Below are 18,354 nucleotides of genomic sequence, written 5' to 3' on the forward strand. Positions count from 1 at the left end.
AATAGAAAGGGGTTGCTAGGATCTAGTAAAAGAAAAAGGGAGGAAGTGCTTGCTATATGAAAATAGTGTGTTAAATACTTAAATGTAAAACTCAAATGATGCAAATTAGGGGAACTACTCAAGTATTTGATGTTGTATGTTATTCCCTCCGTCGCTACATAATTTTCCAACATTAACTTTTCATGGTCAAACAATAAAAATTTTAAAAGTCGTGTAAAATATTACTACTTCTATTACCTACACATTATGTGCAACAATTGGTTATTTTTTATAAAATATAAAAAAAAAATTCATTGATGCACATACTCTGAAGCAGAGGTAGTAAACACTGTGCAAAGTCTAAACATGAATACCGAGTATCATTTTGGAGCAAAGGAATTATTATACAAAGTACCAAATTTAATGATTATTCAACTATGTTATCGAATTAGGAGAATATCAAAAACCTTTATTTTTCCAATAACAATACTATTACGGAGTACTATTGTTATTTAGGCTTTTTTTTTCCTATTATCTTCGCTTTATTGTGCTTTACACAAGTTTTTAGTTCTTACCCTAGTTACCAACTGGAAACACTACAAACACAGTGCAACAATAGTCCAATTTCCATTCTATTCTGACTTGCTGCTTCCTTAACAGATCCAAATGCTTCGTAATTTTGCAACACTTACCGCAATAAAGATATAAGAAAAGAGCCAACAGCCTGCCCGATTCAAATTTCAAGCAATATATCCTACAAAGCGAAATAAACAAACTTCTAGGTAACGAGAAAATCTATGGCCCAAAATCGTAAGCAATAATAAGCAAGATGAAACACTTCAACTCATGAGAGACCTTCAAATATACATCTAATATAACATTTGTCAATAATATCTAATAAGTCAGGTTAAAGATGTAAAATCACCAGGTATTATGTTATAGCATGACTAGCATCTCAAGAGCCATTTAGTTCATCAAGCTTGAACTATTATTATTGATAGCATGTTGAAGTTCCGCCATGAAATCCATCTGCGGGGGAGCCATTAACTGCCAAAATAAGGGAAAAAAAATTACATTAGCACTATGCCAGAGTACCTAAAGTTGGTGAACAACACATGCCATAATTAGGATAAACCTGATGGGGAAGTCTAAAGTTTCCCCAAGCTGATGCAGAACTTCCTGTGTACATGACTGGTCGTTCTGCAAGCAAATATATCAGAGAATCATGATGTTTTAAGGATTACGTAATATACAACCTAAATGACATTCGTACAATACATAACCAAAAGTAAAACCAACCAAAACTAATCATCAAACACGTTCCTACACTAGAAAGAATTAACAGCAGAAATTTATAAAAAGGATAGAAAAAGGTGATCCAAACAATGAAATAAGCTGCAAGTCTTATATAATTTCAATATGTGGTATTACTATTATATCTCCTGACAACAACAACAGCTTTGTATGATTTTTCTTGAGAGTCTTTCATAGTTTTAGTACGGAGTACATGTCACTACTATTATTATACTTCCAAACACCAACGAGAATCAAAAAGTCAAAAGGGGCATGATTTACAATGAGGATTCCTAATTTGAAAGTCTTAATGTAGGGTGACCACAAATAAAACGAGATTCAATTTTTAAAACCTATTTTCAACATCTGATTTTAAGTTAACCTCTAAAAGGTACAGTTTTGAACTCTTTTTCAAAAATCATTTTAGAAGTTATCAATCACTCACCAGATAAATCTACAGTAGGATCACTATAGCAATATATAGCTCCCTTCCAACCTGCAATACAGTACAGTCAGGATAGTTAGAATAGCAATTTCGGTCTGAAAGCATAAAGGAACAGAATATCAAAGCAACCATAATACAAACTGACAAAGCATCAATGAGTAGGGCAGAGTTTAACCCTTAGATCCTACACAATCAGTGTTGCAGATGCCTTCTCACTTTGTGTGCCAAGGACGGTTAAGGGAAGGATTACAATCCTAAATATAACATATCCACTAGCCCGATTTATTTGGCTCTTATTAAGCTAAAACAAATAGGAATTTATTTCTCTAAAGGCAAAATCCTAATAGTTAGATCTTGTAAATCCAGAGTTACAGATAACTCCCTCTTTTTTAAGCAAAGAAATCAAGTCAAAGGTCATAATGTATCACTCGGAAAAAAAAAAGTTAGTGTATCACTTGGAAAAAAAAAAGGAGAGAGTTGCAATGAACAGGACAACCCTCCACATGGCTGGATTACATATGTGAGAAGAGGCAGAAGAGTCACTAAGGTGGGCTGTAGTGGAGCAGCAATCATTAGGGGGAGAAAGACAAATGATTGTAATTTGAGTAAGCTAGGGTAGATAGGATCTCCTTGGAAGCATTTGGCCCAAAGGTCATATAAATATAAATAAAGGAGGAAGGGCAGAGGAGAGTAGTTTGTGGCAGTAAGGGAAATGTAGAAAGTGGTGAGCTAGAGTTATCGTTTTTGAGATTTGTGGCCGCAAGCCAACACTTGTAATTAATCTTTCTCAGTCAATCAATCAATCAATCAATCAAAAAAACCTCTCTTGCTCCACAGATCAAAATATTAATCTGCTTTAATTCTGTAGTCTGTGAATCAATATTAGTCTGCTCTATTTCAAAATATTAGTCCACTCAATTTTATTGTCAGTAGTATTAATTTGTTACAAGAGTACATCTCACTTTGTATGCTAAGACCTAAGGCCATTGAAGAGAAGAATTTCAATCCTAGATATCCACTGGCCCGATTTACTTGGCTCCTAGTAACACTACTTTGGGATATAAATCAAGTTTCCTTCTCTCAAGGAAAAATACACACTGACATAATCCTTTGATGAAGCTGCTTGTCTGTATTTGAATCAACATCTTAGATGTGTTCTATTGTTTGACTGTTTAACAGAGACCAAAAGGTTTGCTGGCTCTGCATGTCCCTTTGTAAATGACAGAGACCGAAACTTGTCTGTACATGGATCAACATCAACTATTGTCACAGAATAGGATGGAAAATTAAATTAAAATAAAAATTTATTGATTCAATAGTAAATATCCAATCATGCAATTCTCATTTTTTTAATATTTGACAGGTAGAATACAATTAATAATCATCAAATGGCAGCAATGACAACAACAATTTAATTCTCTTCGATAAAATAATGTTTTAGACAAGTTTTTGTTCATTTTATTTAAATGTAGAAAAAAATAATTAATAGTAAATCGCTTTAAAAAGTAAGGAAATTGTGAACTAGATTTAAATTGCAAGTTTATGAAAATGTCATAATGGCAAAGGTGAGACCTGAGACAGCATTACTGCTTTCATCAGTGGTTGGGTAATTTCTCTCAAAATATGCTAATGCAATTTTCAGACCAAAAATAGGAATGCCTTGTTGCCTTTATGATGAAGCACTAGTGTAAGTTGCACACGTGAGTGTGCATGCGTGTTATCAAATAGATAATAGATGATAAATATCAATCATATTCAAATGACAACAATAATAAAATTAGTACACGGACTTTTATAAAATAAGAATCCAATTAAATTCACCCAGATTATAAGCCTATCAACGAACATCAATTAATTCATCACCCACTCATCCTGCCATTAGCATGATTATTGAATAGTGATAAGAACAAAATTAAACAATCAGCTTGAATATCAAATAAGTAAGTGAAAGAACATCATCATCGGATTCCTTAGAATAATTAAACCAACATCCAACAATAGTAAGGTCAACAAATAAACATCATTTGCTTGGTTTCCTAGATGCACATGATCTGATTATCATTTATATTCTACCAGATCAATCCAGGAAAGCAACTTGAAAAAGGAGTGGAGGAGAGAGAAAACTGAGAGTGATAAAGACGCAGTAGCATAGGTCACATGCTGGTGACATAGTTGGCGATGATTATAGTCGAAATGGAAGAAAACAGAGGTGGCAACAAGACAAGTAGCAAAGAACCGAAAGGCTTACTATGGATTAATAAGAGCAGAGAGAAGTCAATGCGAATCATTTTTGGTAGTTTCTGCAAGGGTATACCAGGCTGTCAGCCTGATAAGCAAACTTTGTGACATCGCTCAAGCTTCAGGGTCAAAAGCAATGGATGGTGGTACAAAGAACATAGAAATATATGGCAAAAATGGAGGAAACTTTCAAGGAGGTTTGTTGGGTTGTCTGGCTGTCAGCTTGACTAACAAACTTTGTGACATCACTCAAGCTTACAATATATGGTGGTGTGAAGAGCATGGAGAGATATTTATTGGCTAAAAATGGAGGAAAGTTTCAAGGAGGTTTGTTGATTTGCACTTTTAAAATGGGGGTAGGGAGTCCATGGAGATATTGACATGAGTTAGCACACATGACACGCTAGCAAATTCTCCAATTGTATCAAGCCTATAAGGAAGCTAAAAATGATACTTTATCTCAAAACGAATCACACAATAAATACATTACCATTCTAACTAGATGCACCACAAAACAACCATCAGAACATTTCTCCTTTACAACTTCTCCTACTGCTCCAAACCCCCACATAACATACTCCCTTTGTCCCACAAAAACTTCCCACATCTCTTGAAAAGCTTGTCCAATATAAAAACTCCTCATTTCTCCCTTGAATTTGGTCTACTAAATATACTTCCTCCGTTCTTTTTTTTATCGCATCACTTACTAATGTAGGAAGTTTACTTATTATTGCATCATTTCCTTTTTAGGATAAAAAATATCTATGTTCACACTGCAAATACCCAACATACCCTTACTTTTTCACACTTACTTTTTATTTTATCTTACATTACATGGACAATTTTGTATTTTTACGTTTCTCTCTCTTACTTTTTCCCACTACCAAATTTTGCCTCCAAAACCACTATGATGCAATAAAAAAAAAACGGAGGAAGTAATTTTTTTTACTTTAATTTCCACACTCCATTAAGCATTATAGTCCCACTTTCTCTAACCTCTATTTAAAAACAATAAACAATACCCACTACCTATACTTTTTCTCTTATATTCAACAAAAACCCGCCACCAATACCCGTAAAATTAAGTTCCCAAGAGAAATGAAAAGTTTTTGTGAGATGGAAGGGAGAATGTAGAGACGGAGAATCATCACGGAGTTCCTGAGGCACTAACAAAGCCATACACCTATTACATGCCTCATTTTTCTATTGTTGTGTTCTAAGCCATAAAAGGCGATCCTTGGAACCTCCGCACACACCTTTTGGATATGAGGCGCAACTTTGGTTATAATTTTTATATGTAATCAAGTTTTTTTTTTTTTGGTGTGTGTGTATATATATACATACACACACACACACAACACAACGGGGGTTTAAATGACCTGTAAAATTAGAAGGGGGGTAACTATCTGCTAATAGGTAAATTAAAAGAAATTGAATATATCTTCTTACAAAATTGTAAAGGTCGAAGAAGAGAAAGAAGCAAGAGCAAAAGCTTCCAAATCTCGTTTCTAAAGACTGAAAATTCTTTTTCCAGAGGCTCGAGGAGCTAAAAGTAATCTATAAATCCCAAAGGGCTTGATCAAAACATAGATATATTGGCAACATGGAAGCAAGAAACCCAACCCTGAACCAACAATAATATTGTCTTAAAGGAAAGTTGAGAGTTGGGATCAAAGGGATCTTAGAAGAGACAAAGGATGACCAAATATGACTTATATGGAGGGTGTTAAGAAGCACACAAAGAAGATGGATTTGCAGGAGATTATAACATTGGACACAAGGGAATGGAAGGGGAGGATTATGGTTAGCGAGTACAGAAGATAAATTATTGGTTCATGTAACCGACCCCGTTATTGGGATTAAGGCTCTTATTGTTTGTTGTTATTGTTCTTGTGTATGTGTATATGATTTGTAATTGAATTATTGCTCGTAAATCCAAGCAATCTAGGAGTACTTATACGATGAACGAACGTATGAAGTTATGAGTAAACATTTAGTATTTAGGCTAAATATATGAATTATTATTATTATATTGCAAATTATATCATCAAAATTTAGAATATCACAATTCTACAACTCAATCACACGATATAATTCTTAGTATCCTTATCGAACAAAAGTAGAATCTAACAATATTGGTCTCAACAATTAGGCTTTGTGTCCTCACCCTAATAAGTTAAGGGGAAAAAAATCATTCATCCACTCTTAGAAATCGATTTTCCATTATTTTTATCACCTCACTAGAAAGCCCTCGAATTTAACGAAGTACATAAGCAATGTTAGGAGATTCAGGTAAGCAAAGAAATGTAGCACGTAAGGCAATTTGAATTACTTATTTATTCTCTTGCAATTTCATTTCATATTCCTCGAGAATTTGAGATATTAAGCAATAATTTTCACTTTTCTATTGAGCTACTAGCTCATGGCCAGTATTCAACTTGCTCATGTATTTCTCTTGCGATTTCAACCTCCTTAAGAATTTGTGCAACAACAATATTCACTCATTGAAAGATAACTATGCTTCCTATGCATGGACTTAAGGACTTCTCTTTCATTTATTATCATATAACTTTAGTGAGGTTTTCTAAAAAACAAAGTTCCTTACAAAGGTAATACATATGTGAGTCCTTAGGTAATTATAAAAAGGAAAATTTGCCAAAAATAACACCACCTTTGGGCGGTCTTCCCATAATAGCACCACCTTTTGATTATTCCAGAATAACACCACCTTTCACATGTATTTGCCAAAAATGAAACAAAAAACCGACAACTTTTTTTTCAGGTAACCTTAGGACACGTGTTCTAATTTGATTGGTTAATTTATTTATTTTTATTTTTAATTTTGGAAAAACTTTTTTAAAAAAAAATTAAACCCCCCTTCCCACTTTCCCGGCCCCTTTGCCCACCCCTTTTCACCGGCATCCACCACCCCAACCAAGACCTATCACCTAAAACCAAAAAAATTTAAAACCCCCTTTCACTGAGAACCACCACCTTGATTTCGAGCTCCTCCCTTCCCCGTTCCCGATTTCAGCCCCCACCTTTCCTCCCCGTAGCAGATTCAATCCCCCCTCCCTTCATCGTCCCCAATTTCGAGCCTTTTCCCTTTATACAACCAACATTTTCGACTGGTTATGGTTTTGGGGGAAGGAGATAGGTGGTAGGGGCCGGAAATTGGGAAGGGAAAGGGAAGGGGTATCGAAAATGGAGAAGGGATGGGTAGGGGCATCGAAAATGGGGAAGGGAAGGGGGCACCAGAAATGGATAAGGGAACAGGGAATGGGTGGAGGGGTGTTTAGGGCGGGGGAATGGGTGGAGGGGTGTTTAGGCCGGGGGAATAGGTGGTGGGTTGTTTAGGGCGGGGGAATGGGTGGAGGGGGAAGGCTGGGGAGGTTGATCGGCGGCGAGGATGGGGAGGGGGAAGGCTGGGGAGGTTGATCGGCGGCGAGGATGGGGAGGGGGAAGGGCGGCGGCGAGGGTGGGTACGGGTTGGGGCAGGGAGAGGCTGGCAGGGGAGGCTAGCCGGCTTGGTAGTGGGTTCCTTTTTTTTTAATTTATACTTTTTTTTAATTACTTAGGTTTTAAAAAAAAATTAAATAAATAAAATTAACCATTGACATTGTGACACGTGCACAAGTAACCTGTTTTACAGGTTACCAACCGGTTTTGTTTCAATTTTGGCAAATACATGTGAAAGGTGGTGTTATTCAGGAATAATCAAAAGGTGGTGCTATTATGGGAAGACCGCTCAAAGGTGGTGTTATTTTTGGCAAATTTTCCTTATAAAAATGATCACACAACTTTCTAAGAAATTTGTTTAAAGATATAGATAATCAAATTCTATGACAATGATGCTTAAATACACTTTCCAATTCTTGAAATTAACATCACTTTTCATGGGTGAGATTATTAATTTCCATGAAATACACATTACATGTCACGATAGACAAATTTATCTACTGTGACAACGTGCCAAGTATGGCATTACGTGTGCTTCCTACAAAAAAATATACTTGTAAATATTAATCTAGTAGCATCTCAATCATCAAGCGAAACTTATCCAAAATTTCAACCTGTTTCTTCTACCCATATGCCTAACACGGATTTTTATTTATTTGTTCATCCCTATGCAAAGATCAGTTGTCTTATCAATGTCCTTTTGCCCTTTCTTCAAAGTTTAGGACCACAAAAGGCTCAAGTAATAAAGATAATGAAAATGCTATAGCATACAGGTGCATTACGCATAACCGCAAAGAACTAAATTATGCCTACATGATCAACAAATAGGATAGAGCAAGAATATAAAATATATGGAAACACATAAAGACACATACGTTCATGCAAAAGCTGAGAAGCTTCACTTCTACAACAACCATTTAGGGCTATCAACTTTGGACGATAACTCTCATATACACATTTGCTGCTCCCACTATCAGAATGATCTATACTCGAAGCACTCTGCAAACCAATGCCCACGTTCTTATCCCCATCAGTTGAGTGGAGATTGCTTGTTTTTTCAGATCGATCTGGAGCAAGAACAAGAAAATATATTGCAAAAGAGTCAATTTTAGCTTCTAACTTGAAACTACCAATAGAGATTTTAGTGACAAATATCATATACCCAAACAAACGAAAACACTAGCAACAGCTAAGGTTAAATAACTGGGTTATATGTTATACAAAGTACCATATTTAACATCCATAGTTAGTAGTAGCAGAAGGTAGTACACTATCCTGATGGGCTTTACACTGAAGATCTTTCCATACTTGGTCACTTTTTTTTTCTCGAAACAACAACAAATGATCCATCTTCAATACGGGAAGATTTCATCAATATGAAAGAAATAGAGAATAACCCTTGCCTGCTGCTCTCTCAATCCCACCACCCCCTCTTACCATATATGTCTTCAGTTTAAGTAAGACAATCAGAAATGTACAAATAGTAAGTCCATAGGCTTGAAGGACGCAAGGGGCACCAAGGCGCAAAAGTCCTTGGAGATTATAGATCAGGTACATATATATATATGTACCACCTCAATTTTCTAGAGTACTCACTAGCTACGCAAACCAAAGAAAAGTGAAAATAAGATCATGCATGTGGTTACTTTTGAAGAGGAGAAAGATAGGGAGTAAGAGATTTGTAAAAAAAAAAAAAAAAAAAAAAAAAAAATTAGGCCCCACAAAGTGAGATTGTGGATGGTAAAAAAATGAATGAAAGGATAATCATAAAAAGAACAAAGTAAAAGTGAGTAACAAAACGAAAAACGGATTAAAACTAAAAGTGAGTAAAACTTAGGAAAACGAAGGGAGCGTTAAATAAGAATAAAAAATAAATTGAGTAAAGGTGAAAAGGCCATGTGATTGATAGCTAGGGTTCTTTAAACAGAATAGGGGGATATGGGGTTTCTCTCTCCGCTAATATTAAAGTAAATCTAACGGTTGTAACGTCATGCGGTGTTTTTTTTATAATAAACTCTTACACATTAGCCATACGCCTTACATCATAAGGCGCAAAAAGAAACCTAGCAAAAAGAGCAAAGGCGCACGCCTTTAAAATGTGAAAATTACAAAAGCTAGATTTAATGGAGAAAAAAAAAATCAATTCATGTCCATAAGATGGGACTAACTTTTTACAAAGTTTGTTAGGCCCGTCACGAACCTAGCGCAACTCTCCTTCTTTCCTTGGGATTGAGACCCGCGGTGAATGCCACAAACACTCCTCCTAAGACCATGTAAGACAAGACCAAGTGAGCCTTGGTAAGAAGGCTTGAAAAGTGACAAAGTGATGGGATCGCGAGGGGTAGGGAAAGACCTAAGAATAATTAGAGGAGGGTAATTGAGAGTGATGAGTATTTGGGGGGTTAAGAAAAATATGGTGTGTAAGTGTGTGTGTGTATGTGTGTGTGTGTGTGTGTGCGCGCGCGTGTGTGTGTAGGGGAGGGATCCGGTGAGAATAGGCTCATATGTGAGAATTCAGACTAATATGAGAACTGATCTAAAATTTAGAACATGTGAGTAAAAATTTAGAATATACGAGTAAAAATTTAGAACATGTGACTCAAATTAAATTTTAGAACATGAGTAATAATTTAGAACATCTATGTGAGTAATAATTTAGAACATCTGTGTGAGTAATAATTTAGAACATCTAATTTAAGAATTAGAACATGTGAGTAAAAATTTAGAAAATCTATTTTATGAAATTTAGAACATATAATTTAAGATTACGAACATGTGAATAAAAATTTTAAACACCTTATATAAAATATAGAATATGTGAGTAAAAATTTAGAGCATACGAATAAAAATTAGAACATACGCTTTTAAATTAAATCTGGAACATATAATTAAAAATCTTGGAACACACGTTATAAAATTTAGAACATATAAGTTAAAATTTTGAAACAAGTTATTTAAATTTTATAACACCAACCTTAACTAATTTATGGTTTAGAACATGTGAGTACTAATTTAGAATATTTGATTTAAGTAGAACACCTAGGGAAAAGTTTAGAACATCAGATTTAAAATTTAGAACATACGAGTAAAAATTTAGAACATAAAGAGTGTTCTCACATAAGAATAATTCTCACATATAGGAGTTCTTAACCATTTAGATTAATCCAACGATCAAAACTCAATTTGTGCAAATTATGCACATTTAGAACAAATAATATGCACAATCAGTTTGAAATTTATGCACGTTTATTTTCAGGTTTTCATATGTTACTTTTCACTTTTCTCCTTTTTCACAGCATATCTCTTCCATATAATCTTATTCATTCTTCCATACGCAAGGGTATGATATTTCAAATTGTGGAAAAAATCAAGAAAGATGAGATTGGAAAGAGAAAAGATGAGAGAGAAAAAGAATTTGTGACTACCACCACATAGGTGATTAGCTCAAAAAAATATGCACGTTTTGAACAAAAATATATGCACACTTAGTTAAAAATTTATGCAGATTTAGCTAACAATATAATTAATGCACATTTATTTTAAATAATATGCACATTTACTTGAAAAATTATGCACACATAGCTTAAAAGTTATGCAAATTTTTTCAAGTTTCCAAGCTCGTGATTGCTCTTTTCCACGACAAACTCTCTCTCCTCCATTAAAGCTTTTACCTCAGCTTCTTTCTTCCATTCTCCATTCTCTCTACTTAAATCCTTTCAATCTACCATGCATCTTACACTCAAAAATTCAAAATCAAAACACTAAATTGCAAAGAACAACAACAAATCATTCACCAAATTTAGAGTTCACAAAAAGGTGATCAATGAAAAGATTGAAAATTCAAAAATTGCAATGAGGAAATCAGAAAATTTAAATGAGATGATGGGAGAGAGAGAAAGAGAAATTCGGGGAAAATTTCTTATGTTATTGAATCTTCTTTTAAACACTGAGAAAAAAAATGGGAAGAATGCTGAATATGGAGGAAAAAGAGGGATAGGTTCATGGGAAAGAGAAAGGGAATTGGAAAAAGTTTTTATTATTATTATTTATAGATTTCCATTAATGAAACATGTAATAAGGGCTTCTCATTTTTCTAATATTTTAAAAAATCTTTTACAAAAATAATAACTATTTCATTAATGCAAAAATGCAATAGTTATAAGTAAAAAGTAATTTAATCAAATTCTCGACATATATTGTGACAACATATTACAAAAATACTATTATTAAGATTTTTTGCACATCAATGACATCTTTATATGACACAGTATATCTTTTTAATAAGGGGGTATTAATATTAATATTGTTTAATGCAATATTAATCTTTTAAACGGGTTACTAGATGAATTTAAATAAAGTTTTAAATAAAATTGTTAATTTGTATTAACAAAATTGTCGAAAATAAGATAATTAAACCTTTTGGTTGTTCTTAAATAAACCAACCTTTGACCCATCAAATTTAAATGATCTATTTAGTAAATCACATTTATAACCTGTTGTTGCTGATAATATAGCTAACTTGTGTTAAGATTTAACTATTTTTTAAAAAAAAAATCTTTATTAACTATATACCACGAAACATTGACCAACGATATGAATATCTTTAATTATTAATAAACATAAATTATATCAATCAATCAAACCCTTAATCCCGTAAGTGGGATCGGCTACATGAACCAAATTTGATTATTCTGTGTAGTTATCGACAAAAACCTTCCTCCTCCATCCCTTACGATTCAATGCTTAATCCTCATGCAAATCCATATACTTCATATCCTTTCCTAACTCCTTCCAACCAAATCATTTTCAGTCTCTCTCTCCCTCGTTTAGCCCCTCCATGGTCCCACTCTTCTACACCCTCGGCTCCGTCTTACATGCCGAAACCAACACAGGCAATTTTCCCTTAGTTTGTCTGCAATGCCTGCCAAACCTACTTTCTTGCGAATAACCTCATTTCTGATTCTATCTCTTAGAGTGTTCCCGCACATCCACTTTGACATGCGCATTTCCGTAACCTCTATCTTTTTAATGTGCTCCTTAGAAGCTCAACATTCTGTACCATAGAGCAACACTGGTCTTATGGCAGTCTTGTTGAATTTTCCCTTCAAACTGTAAGGGGATGCTTCGGTCACATAACACTCTCGTGACCGCTCTCCATTTAAGCCACTCCGACTTAACCCTGTGGGCCACGTCTTCATCAATGTCACCATTATTCCGGATAATCGACCAATATACTTAAAACATTCACTCATGGTCAAATCCTTTCCATCCAAACTCACCACTTCATTGCTTGTTCCCCTGTGAGTACCAAAGCGACATACCAAAAATTCAGTCTAACTCCGACTTAGCTCAAACCCTCTAGATTCCAACCTTTGCCTCCATTGCTCCAACTTGGCGTTAACCCCATCTTAAGTTTCATCCACCAAAACGATATCATCCGCAAACAACATACACCATAGAACCTCATCTTAAATTGGTCTAGTTACTTCATGTAGAACCGTTGCAAAAAGAAAAGGGCTTACCCTTGATGCAATCCAATTGTAATAAAGAAATCTTTTGTCAACCCTCCACATGTCCTCACATTTGTTGACACACCCCATACATATCCTTAACCAGATCCACGTACCTTCGTGGGATACCTTTCTTCAACATAGCCCACCAAAGTACCTCTCTTGGCACCTTGTCATATGCCTTCTCTAAATCAATAAAGACCATATGAAGATCCTTCTTCTTTGCCCTATAAAACTCCATCATTTATCTTGTCAAATGGATTACTTCCATAGTAGATCTCCCAAGCATAAAACCAAATTGGTTATCCGAAATGCTTTTTGCATGCCGTTCAATCACTTTTTCCCACAACTTCATAGTGTGGCTCATAAGCTTGATCCCTCTATAGTTGGAACAATCTTAAGCGTCTCCTTTGTTTATATAGACCAGGACCAAGGTGCTCTTCCTCTAATCTTGCGGGATCCTTGTAGCCCTCCATATCTTATTAAAGAGGTCTGTTAACCAATCAATAACAATCTTACCCAAACACCTCCACACCTCTATCGGTATACAATCAGGGCCAACCGCCTTCTTAGGCTTCATCTTCTTCAGTGCAATCTCCACCTCTACTCTCCTAATCCTCCGCACATACTCCATGTTGATTTTTTCATCACTCACGGAGGTATCTCCTTTCACAGTTCAATTACTTCCATTAAGCAATTCATCGAAGTACCCCTTCGACTTGATGTCCTCCTCTTATACTAAGACAATTTGGTTCTTATCTTTGACACACTTTACCATGCTAATATCTTTCCTTGCCTCTTGTCTTCTCTTTGGCATCTTATAAATGATCTTTTCTCCATCCTTGGAGTCAAGCTTTTCATAAAAAAAATAAATAAATAAATAAATAAATAAATAAAAAAAATTATATTTTGGAAACTACACATTAAGACAGTTGTAGCAAGTACTCGTATTGGTTGCATGACTATATCTAATTTTATGTATAAACCTCAAATTTTCGTCAAAGTGATGTATGTGAATAGTGCAAAAGTCGAATTAGGTCACTTACAAAAGGCCATGGACTTGGATCTACCAAATGAAAAGTGAAAGGGACATACTTCCTCCTTTCTTTTAATATTACACCACTTGCTTTTCAAGAAAGTTTCACAAATATTGCATCATACCATTTTAGAAAAATATATATCTCAGTTCACACTGCAAATGGGCACTTTTGTATTTTTACCTTTCTCTCTCTTCCTTTTTTCCACTATAAAAAAATTGAGCCAAACCCCAATGGTGTAATATTTAAAGAATGAAGGAAGTATAAAATGTTATGTTACATGTTGTGTTAAACTTATTATTAAAAAATTTAAATATAACCGTGCGTGGCATGGGACCCTTGGACTCAAATAGCTTTACTTTACCCCAGTCTCCTCAAGTTAAAGAGCACCTTTGGTTGTATAAGGTAGGACATAGCTCGTCAAAAGCAAAGAAAAAGAGATGAATCAGAAACCAAATGTTCAACCGATGGCCAATAAAGTCTTCTCTTTTACTAAAGAAGCGACAACTAAAAGCAACCGTCAACACCATGTTCAACAATAAAGTGACAAAATTGACTCGACCTCACGAGCACATGGCCCAACATTTCAAGAATAGCATTCATATATTTCATCTACCTGATATGGATATAAGTAGACCCAATAGGAAGTAACAATGATATAGCAACTGTAGAAAGAATTAAGTGTTTCTTATCAATCATAGTCAACAAGATGCACAAAAATTTTGGTTTTATGTTTGGTTTAACTCCATACATCTATGATCGAAAAAGCCCAGCAAAAGTAATTTAATCAATTAATTCAACTTTGTCTAATATTTACATCGTGTGGCTCTATGTAGCCGTACATTAAACCCTAAATTTCTAGAAAATTTATCAGATGAATTAATAATTTACCTAAATAAAATAAATCATAATACATTCAAACTCAAATATTAAATATATCCAATAAGACTATTTTTGTGACACTCCACCGCGGACATTATAACGGGTTTGGGTTAAGCTTTTTAACCCAATTTATTAAATGGATCAACCCAAACCCGACCTAAAATTAAATGGCTTAGGTTAGAGTTTCAACCCAAAAATGATCTATGTAGCCTGAGATATTAAAACAGGTCGGATGAAACCATACCTAACCTTTTAACTCGAAATGAGGGGCAACCTAATAAATGTCCTTTTGACCCATATAAAGTCATCAAACTAGCCTAATAAAATTAATCCCATCCCAACTGCACTTAGAAAATTAATCTTATCCCAACTAGGGCAGATAGGGCAACTACCAAGGGTTATAATCAACTACCCTATTTTGTCTCTGGCATCTTGTTAGAATAGGTAGATGTATCAGTGTGCAAAATAGTGTATGTATCTGATTAGTCATTAATAATTGATTCATTGCCATTGTATTCCTACGATCCTCTCCTATGATCTATTCCTTGCCAATATTGCTATCAGAATGTTTTATATTGACATGAATCGTGTTAGTCCTAATGACAATTAAGATGCATTAGAACAGACATATGGGAACGACAATGCTAGATTTAGTGATACTATGTTAGTAAATCTGTAAGGTAACAGTTCCAAGTTGAGGATGCCTGTTATAGATCAAATACAAAACTAGGTTTTTTAAAGAAATGGTTAGGTTGATAGATACTCCTTTTAACGCACATATACACTTAGATGGCATCATCAGCAACAGCAACAGCAACAGCAACAAGCATTTTAATGTGATCTCTTTCATAAGAAATTCATAAATTCCATTACAGCTTGATTAATTTATTAATAAAAATAATTGGCATAGATCAAATAAGAAATTGCAAGAATTACCTCCAGATTTGCAATTGGCATAGATCAAATAAGAAATTGCAAGAATTACCTCCAGATTTGCGCCGGTTGAGACTACGATTCCTGCATTCATATCGAAAATTAGTGAGCGTGATTTATAAAAAAAATAAAAATAAAAAATAATAATAAAAACGAGATAAAGAAGATGATGATGATACCTCTGATTGGGAGGTGCATATCTCTTGATTGGAGCAGAAAGAGTGTTATCGGGTGGGTTTTCCAGCATTATTATTTCCCGATTTTCCCTTCTCTTTCTCTTCCTTCCGCCGCCTCTCTGTATAATGTAGAGTGTAGATTGCCAGAAATAAGTCGCAAATTGGAGCCTTTTCTGCTCACACTCTCAGGCAACCACCCAACCAGATACAGTTCCCCACTATGTGTCTCAATTTTTTCAACTGAGTATTCCTATAACAATTTTATACGATTCTCACAACTTTATGCATTTATTTTTGTGTCACTTTACAATTTCACTTTTAATATTTTAAAAATAAAAATAAAATAATATATTATGACAGGGGATATATTTCCATGTTCATCAAAGAGATAAACTTAAATTTTTCCATTTTATACCGAGAATTATTTTGAGAAAATACAAGTTTATCTTCGTGATAAACAATGGGAAAATCCAACCTTCTCACAGAAGATGGTTCATCACGGGCTGTTATCGTACTTTGTCGATAGTAATGATTTTTTTTGGGAATTAAAAAGTTAATGCTTTATCTGGCTTAAAGTAACAGTAATTTGTAGTTAATTTACTCCGTTTGTGAAACCCTAAAGGCTGGAGGTAGCAGGGCTCGCAGGCTTGGAGGTAGCAAGTCTCGTAGGCTTCTCAGGTAACAACGATTATGGGTTGTTATTGCTGGATCCCGACTGTGGAAGGATGGTGAATATAACCTCAATCAAACAAAAGGTAAGTTCGAAAAGCCAACAAATCAAGAGCAACTGACCTTTTGTTGCAGATATACCACCCACTGAAGCTCAGATTTAACAATTACAGCCTTCCATGGTTGGAGAACATCACATTGGTGACGACTAAACTCTTCCAAAAAATATACAACATTTGTCGTCAAAACGCTGTCTAACGTCATTACTTCACAAAAGCATTTTTAAAAATACAATTAAAACATACTAACTAATGTGTCAATGCTCAATGTTCAATTATTTACAAATATGCCACTAAGATACACGAGTAGGTTAATCTAATAATCTCCGAGCGTAACCTAGGCCGCGCTCCCAAAATCTATTTATCATGAGGGTATAATAGTCTGTTTACACATTTAAGTATGGGCAATTTTGTGATTTCATGTATAAAATAGACTAACGGCGTTAAGGGAGGTATCGGTGGATTTGAAGAGCTTCAATGGAGATTTTAGAAACTTTAATGGAGAATTCAAGTTCAAATGTTGCATTAATAGAGGAACCTGTCACCCCTACCCTTTGGGTTTCACCATACCCTTCATTCCTCCCTTTTTTTTCTTAGGGTTTCCGTTTGATTCGACGGCGAAGCCGTCGAAAATGGTGGTGAGGATGTCGAAAGCAGTAGTGTCAGTGTAAGGCGTGTGGAAATCGGGAAGGAAGAAGAAGATGAGCTTCTAGTATATGGTGGTGGACATGGTTTACTGCAATTAGAATGGAGTAGTAGCATAGATGAAGAAGTAAGGAGGAAGAACAAGATAACGCTCCTTTATCCAGCTGGAAAGCACAAAATAGAAAAAAATATTATTTAAATTAGTAGCACAAATTCCAAAGCCAATATATTACAATGTTTCCATTAGATAAACAAGTTTTTTATCATTAAGATAAATGGGGGCTCCCTCTATTGTTTTTTACTAGGGTTTTAAAAAAAAAACTAGTATTTAGCCCGCACGATGCACGAGGGAATTTTTGGCTAAATATAGCTTTTTAATTAATGAATTGTACTATTATATAGTTTTTAACTAAAGAATTGTACTATTGTGTATTGGGATTGTTCTTAGATTTTTTTTGTTAAATAAAAACATGTGTACATATAAATTGCATTTTATTAGCAAAATAAAATATTACGTAAATAAAATGCAATATATTCTTCTTATAAAAAAAACAATAAAAAAAACATTGTATTATTGATGTTTCCTTAGATAATATCAAAAAACACTATGATGATGCAAAGGTGAATAGTAGTCATATAAAACTATTCTTAAATTATTACTATAACAACCAAAAACAAAAGGCGAAGTTAATAACAAAATCAAACAAAAAATTGTTTTGAAGATCTAATTCAATTTAGCAAAAATAGTATTAAAAACACAGTACACAAAAAAAAAAAAAAAAAAAAAAAAAAAAAAAACAAACAAAAAGGAAGTATAAAAAAAAATTATACCATATAAAAATTATAATAAAAATCGAAAAATGAAAAGGAAATATATAATGAAATTAAAAAAAAATTAGGACCAAGAGAATAAGAGATACAAATGAAAACTGATCATTTTATTTTTGAAGGGATTGAAAGCAATGAAAGCGTTTGGAATAGAAAAGTTATTGTTTTTACACTTCTATTGAAACCAAAAATATAATAAAA

The 18,354-nt window shown here is 34.2% G+C and overlaps 1 protein-coding gene across 3 annotated transcripts; it reads right to left on the reverse strand.

The window, feature by feature from the left end:
• Window positions 1-366: 366 nt before the first annotated feature.
• LOC110716291 lies at window positions 367-16,199 on the reverse strand. Of its 3 annotated transcripts, XM_021894901.1 has the most exons (7): window positions 15,956-16,196; window positions 15,829-15,860; window positions 8,290-8,481; window positions 1,718-1,768; window positions 1,115-1,179; window positions 905-1,026; window positions 367-733 (listed from the first exon to the last, which is right to left on the reverse strand). In XM_021894901.1, exons 1-6 carry the CDS (start codon window positions 16,021-16,023, stop codon window positions 946-948), a joined length of 489 nt encoding a protein of 162 aa, XP_021750593.1. In that variant the 5' UTR covers window positions 16,024-16,196; the 3' UTR covers window positions 367-733; window positions 905-945. The 3 variants fall into 3 exon arrangements, with proteins under 3 accessions (XP_021750593.1, XP_021750595.1, XP_021750592.1); XM_021894903.1 differs by having other exon boundaries at window positions 428-1,026; window positions 15,780-15,860; window positions 15,956-16,199; XM_021894900.1 differs by having other exon boundaries at window positions 428-1,026.
• Between the last annotated feature and the right edge of the window lie 2,155 nt (window positions 16,200-18,354).

This window comes from Chenopodium quinoa, unplaced genomic scaffold (assembly GCF_001683475.1).
Source record: "Chenopodium quinoa cultivar QQ74 unplaced genomic scaffold, ASM168347v1, whole genome shotgun sequence".
Lineage (NCBI taxonomy): Eukaryota > Viridiplantae > Streptophyta > Magnoliopsida > Caryophyllales > Amaranthaceae > Chenopodium > Chenopodium quinoa.